The 6,422-nt window shown below is 43.3% G+C and overlaps 1 protein-coding gene across 1 annotated transcript; it reads left to right on the forward strand.

Moving 5' to 3' along the window:
• Nucleotides 1–4,190: 4,190 nt before the first annotated feature.
• LOC108103597 lies at nt 4,191–4,799 on the forward strand. The gene has a single exon (XM_017209125.1). The coding sequence runs from the start codon at nt 4,284–4,286 to the stop codon at nt 4,614–4,616; it is 333 nt and encodes a 110-aa protein (XP_017064614.1). The 5' UTR covers nt 4,191–4,283; the 3' UTR covers nt 4,617–4,799.
• The last annotated feature ends 1,623 nt before the right edge of the window (nt 4,800–6,422 follow it).

A 6,422-nucleotide genomic window follows, 5' to 3' on the forward strand; every position in this document is an offset into this window, starting at 1 on the left:
TCTAGGATCAGAGGCCAAGAAAGGAAACACCACAGCGGCATTTAATCAAATGCATCTGGCGCCGATGACCAAGTGGCGGAATCCCGAATCCAGTTAGCACCTTACCGACCCGTTCGGCATTTCAGAGCTCGCAGCAAAATCAAATTACAGCGGCCGGGCCGCAGTTCACCTGCTATGGCGCCCACATTTCGCCCCCTCGTGCCACTAATGACATTCGAATGACATTGCCGGATGCAGTCGCCCAGTCAACCGAACTTGGCTAATGACTCCAGCTCCCCTCTGGCCATGTTGCCTTCAATATGACCACATGTACATGTGGTTTAGAAATTAAAAAACTGCCAAGAGCTGGGAAAAAGTAGGGTACAAAAACAAACATTTGCCAGCTTTTAAAGAGTTATTCAACTCATTTTACTAATCCGATTTTAAGTTTTGCAATGATTTATTTAACTAATTATCTAGAAATTAAATTATGAAATACAAGAGTAGTATTTTGTATCTAATTTTGTTTACTTTTAAAGCTTTCTACTTAAATATTTATTAGACTAATGACCAGTTAAGATTAACTTCAAAATCGGGTCAAAGTTGACTGAGCGGAATGAAAGGAACGGCGACGACAGCGTTCGTTACAGATTCATTTGCACGCCTCGCTTGGCCACAGATTTACACTTCGTATTTTCTGGATTTATGCCAAAGTAAAGGCGTTGACGCGCTGCCTGCCACGCCCTTTAGCGACGTGTCCCGCCCTAATATTGCTGCTAGGTGCAAAATGCAAAGTAATGGGCTTGGAATATGCCTGCCAAGGAGGCCAACGAAGCTGGCAAGAGAATCCTGTCGAAATCGGAGATACCCTTTAATTGGGTTACAAATTCCAGGGAAGGGGTTTGTTAAAAGGTTTAAATTAAACGATTACCAACCTTCATGTACTAGTTTAATGCTCGAAAAATCTACATGGCTGGGGCAGATGTGTTTTCCCATTAATTTGCTGTAAAAAGAGAGTATAAATGTCGTTCACTGGCAGCTCTTTTGCCATCCCGTTTTCTGAGCTCCTGTTTTCTGGTCTGGCCTTTTGTCTGGCACTCAAGTGAAAAGCTTTTGTCGGCGCATGGAAATTTGACGGAAATTGTTTGGTCTGATGGATGCAGATGCACCTCATCCTAGTCCCTGACGCTGCTCCTGATGCTGCTCCTTCTGCTTGTTTTGTTGCTGTGTACCTTTGGCTAATGGTCTCGTTCCTCCCAGTTCCTCCCAGTACCTCCCAGTTCCTCCCTGTTTGCTGGCTGTGTCAATCCTTCAGCTAAGTAAGCAGACAGTTTTTAGCATTATGGTCAGTTGAAAGGCCATAAACTGGCCTGTTCAGCAGAGTGTTGTCTAACCGAATGAAAATGGCAATTTCAATAGAATTTAAACCTGATTCCTGCTGTCGAGGAGGAAGCAAGGATTACTCCAAGCGAAATAAATGCAAATCGCATTAGAATAAATTTTGGCTGGCTGCTTTCTGGCAGCGTGACTGCGCCTGCAGTATAATGTCCTTAAAATGGCCAGCCGAGGCGAGACGAGCAGCAAACTCCTGGAGCAGCAAACTTTTGGCGACAGGTAGCTCAGATAGTGGAAGAGAATGTGTATATAAGCACTCTGGGAAAAATAGTTTTAAGAACATCAATCGTGATTTTAGAGGAGTTCTTTTTATCTTGTTAGTCTAACCTACTTTCCTGCTTTCTCTTAGATTCTAATTTTCATTATCTTATGACAATTTAATGAAACATTAATCAAAATTGTGAGTAATTTATATTTTTTCGAGTGTAAGGACCCCGCGAATAGCGTCATTAGGTTGAAAGAGCATGGACCCCGCAGTTGATGCCCCAGCACAATCAAAAGCAAGTTGAACTTTTTAATGCATAATTTATTGTCGACTGACTTGGCTGGCCCTGGTTAACTGAGTACTGAGAAACAGCCAACGGGCTCCAGGTTAAAGCCACACTTTTTGTTGATTTTATTTTGTATTTTTATGCGCAGCGCGAAAAATCAGTTAGAACAATGGTTGGGATGCAGATCTGCGGCGCTTCATAAATATTTATGAAATGTCTGGCCAGGCACGTACCGCCGAAAAAGCACCTCATGTAGAGAACACCGGCGAATGGCCGAGCAATTTATTGGCTGCTTTGCAAAACTCATCTTTAATGCCAGCACATGCGGCACATATAAATATTGAGCCGAAATATTTATTTTCAATTGATTGCTGGTTTGTGGCGGGGCACAAGGAAGATGATATATGCGGATAAATGCGGATAAAATTAGGGATTCTTAAATTTATGTTTGAGTAATAAAAATAGCAGCCTGCGTTCTAAGTCTTAACAGGACAGGACTCTTCATTAGTTGGAGATATTCTCAGGAATGTAAGATCTATATTACAGAATTTGCACTGTCACAACTTCAATTTAATCATAAATGACTAAAAATGGTTTCATCAAGCGAATCATATCGCCATCTGTCCGCAACTGTCCAACCATTCTGTTCTCCCTTCTGCCAAAACTTTTCAGATTTGTTTGCGTGTTTCGCTGGAGCAAAGTGAAATTGCAAAACCAAATCGTCCGATCCAAGTCACAACTATCAATTAAACTAATTAGCTTGATTTCCCAGCAGAGTTGCGCAACCCAGGGACACGCCCAAAACTTTCGCCTTGGCTCGGCTTCCTCTTTTTGGGTTGCGGTTGCGATGGAAAATTCAATCAGCGCGTGCAGAAAAACGCAATCAAATGATTAAGTCAACAAATGAAGGCAAATTGCTGGGGCCGCAGCTGGCGCTGGACTTTTGGGATGCACTGTGTGCGGAAAATCGAAGCCAGAAAGCAAAAAGTCGCCGCGGCCAATGAGCTTGTTTCCACCGAGGTCTTCCTCAAAAACTTTGGTCAACTTCTCCCTCGGGGATTCCCCTTTTTTTTCGTATTTTTTGTGACAGCAACCGGGCGCATTTTAAGCAGGTGAAAAAGCGCAAAAAACTTTTGGTTTTCCTAATGAGTGTGGTACTTGGGCCATTGATTAAATCGAGGTTGCTGCCACCTCTTCCACCCGCCCGCTGGCCGTCTTTTCCTGCTGGCCAACATATTTTTGCCATTTTTATGCCCTTGCCGGATTTTTGGTCCACATTCAAATTCAATTGACTGGGCGTGGCACGTGCTACATAGTACATATATCTATATCTATATCTGGGAGTGTGTGGCTGCCTCCTTGGAGCATATTTATTCCCCTTTTTTGGTGCGATTGCCTGGCAGGAAATTTATTTATATTCAATTTGTGAATTTATGCCACTTTTTTTTGCCGGGGAAGGCAACGACAATGCCGGGGGAAATTCAGTTTGGTGCAGATGCATCAATGGGCCAGGAGGCAGGATGCAAGCTAGGCGAGGAGTGCACTAGGCGAAAATGTGGCGAGGATTCGGGCTTGGGGGGAAAATTGATGGCCTTACGGCCAGCTAAGCGAATGGATATTCCCATAAGAGGATTCCTAAGAGATCTTGAGGAGCAGATTCCATAAAAATAAAATAAAGATGATTCAGTTAGGATTATGCCAATAAAATATCGAAGGAAGATGGGATGAAAAGTTAAACAAGAGAGAAAAAATGTGTGATTGGTTTAATATACATATTTGGGAATGGCTTATTGAAATGCAATAGGAATGGCTTAACCAGTATTAAAATATATGGGAAATCCTAATTTTTAGTTAAAATAAAACATTTAAGGACAGATAACAGATTGTTTGTTGAAGAAACTCCCTTGGACTCCATTTTAGCTAACTATTTCTCCCTGTGCCTCCGAGTTCCTTTGTGAACATCTTGCTCAGACGTGCCATTCTGTGGAAGGAAACTTAATGCTGCATTTACGGCCACTGATGCATTTACCACCGCTATTGCTGCTGCCTGTCGATAAGGTCGCCTTCTAGTGGGTACATTTTCCGCAAAATCATAAACACATTTGGTCGCTGCTGTCGTCCTGGCTGATTACCTAATCTGAAGGACTAGGCCCGGACTGCTGGGTACCATTACCTGGTAGTTCCCAAAGGTACAGTCTGAAACGAAGAAAAACCAAGAGGTACCTACAAGTCTACCTACCTACCAGCCGTTTTTAGGTACTTAGGTAGAGGTAGATATAGTATATATAGTGTTATCTGGCCGAGGATCCTTCATTCCGTCGATGTCCTTCCACAGCGATAGTCAGCCCTGAATCGTCGTCCGTTGAGAGCGTGAGTTTTTGTGTCTGTGATAGTTAGACCCAGTGCCAAGTGCTCAGGATGTTATTCCTAGCGCCGCGCAAACATCTGTTTGCCACCAACCTGATCATCCTGCTGATGATCTACGTGATGCGAAAGTGCCTGCAGCTCTTCTGCATCATCGAGAACCGTACTGGCCATCCGGAGGACGAGGTCCAGTTGCCGGAAAGGGAGATCATCCAGAAGCGCCGCGGCGGCTTCAAGATCATCCCGGACGCCATGCACCAGAGCATGCACGGTTTTGGCTACGGAGAGGGTCACTACCAGATCTTCGTGGAGAAAAAGGAGCGCAACCTGCCCACCAAATCTCGCCTCAACGCGGCCACAGCCGAAGTCAAGCTGAATCCCAATTAGATGGTCTTTCGTGACCAAAACATATTGACACCTCAGCGTGTTAAAGACAATGTGCCAAATGAGCCAGCAAACTAAATTCCCAAGTCCCCAAAAATCCCCCTACATCCATGTCTTCTTCAATAGTTTTTAAATATTAACATTTAGCATGCAAAAAAACTTATTTTTATAAACAAAAATGCATTCTTGGCCATTAATAAAAAATACAAAAAAATACTCGTCCTTACTTTGGTTGATTGTCTCGAATTTTGCTGGAGTTTCTTTGCAAATTCCAGTAGAACATTTCATCCTTTTACATCAAAAACTCCTTTCTTTCTGTCATTTGTAACATCTGTAACCATACTCGACAAAAGCACAGGTTCTTTGTTGGCCATTTTGATTGATTAAGCCTTTGCTGTAGGCCGTTACCATTTTGAGTGATCTGCAACTTTTATGCTTATTTAGATTTCCACTTGGAGGTGGATTTCTCTAGAGGCTGAAACAGATTTCATCCCACTTGAAAAATTATCTGCTGTGGAAAAGGCGGCCTGGATGATCGCGTGGGTGTTGCAGCAACATTAAATGGCGCCAAATTTATCACAAAGTAGCAGGGCGCACATGGAGCAGCGGATATCTGGAAAGGATTGGGGAAGCCAGAAGCAAGAAGATGGGCCTGAGTGCCAAGACAGCGGCAACAACAATGTCTGGCAATATGCTGAAGTAATTTGCAAATACTCTTACCAAAAAGGGACGAAGGTTGGGCATATTGGCTAGTATAATGTGATTTTCTAACTTTTTCCCATTTTAAAGATGATTTTTGTAGCCATGAAAGAAATTTATGATAAGATTTGTAATAGTAACTCTGTTGTATAGCTATAATATCGCAAAAGTTCCAACAAACTTGTATGGGGTTCCTAATCCTTTTCCCTTTGTCAGGGCATTTCCAGGTCATCGTTAATGGTGGCGCACTTCTATTGTTCGGCATTGGCCAAGATAAGGAAGACAGAGCAGGAGCAGAAGCAGGACTTGGCTTGAGCGCAGCAATTGTTAGCAAATCTATCATCATCATCTGGTTAAGCACGTGTCCGTAATGCGTGTGTGTGTGTGTGTGTTTGTGTCTGTCTCTTTCCGCATTTTAACTCTGTCTCTTTCCCCAGTTTATCCCTGTCTCTCCCTGCTAAGCCGGCTGAAGAGGCAGAGACAATGTGTGAGCGTGCAACATTCTCTGCATTGCATTATAAATGAAGGGAAATTTTTAGTTGTAAGCTGCATCATCAGCCCTCGAGCTGCATATAAATTATCCCGCCAAATAAAGCATCCACCTACATCCTCCCAGCCCAGCCTTCATTATAATCGTGATTGTTATTGCTGTAATTCTAATTCCATAACTATGTGGCTCTGGGCATCATCCATACACCATGTGGTATCGCCCGTACGCCCAGTGGAACGTGCTCTCGTCGGCAGCTGTTGATGTGTAAAAATGAAATGTCAGTCGGATAAGCGCCCACAGGCATCCTGGCCATAATGAGGTGGCTCCGCGAGGATAACCCACCTAACCCATACACTCAGCTGGACTGCTCTCTCTCTTTACCTCCTTAACCCTCTACGTGCTCCAGTTATTCTGTGCTTCTGCCCGCATAAAACGTTAAGCTCTCATGTAAATCATGTCGCTATTGTTACTCTCGTAGTTTTGTTCGCTGCTGGACTCATTATAATTAACAATTTATAAAGCGTTAATCCACATACACTCGCACCGAAACTCTCAATGATTCACCAACACAAACTTGGCTTTGGTGCACTGTAAAAAGTTTGGCTCTTTCGATTTGCAAA

The sequence above is a fragment of the Drosophila eugracilis genome, unplaced genomic scaffold (assembly GCF_018153835.1).
Source record: "Drosophila eugracilis isolate 14026-0451.02 unplaced genomic scaffold, ASM1815383v1 contig_2088, whole genome shotgun sequence".
Taxonomy (NCBI): domain Eukaryota; kingdom Metazoa; phylum Arthropoda; class Insecta; order Diptera; family Drosophilidae; genus Drosophila; species Drosophila eugracilis.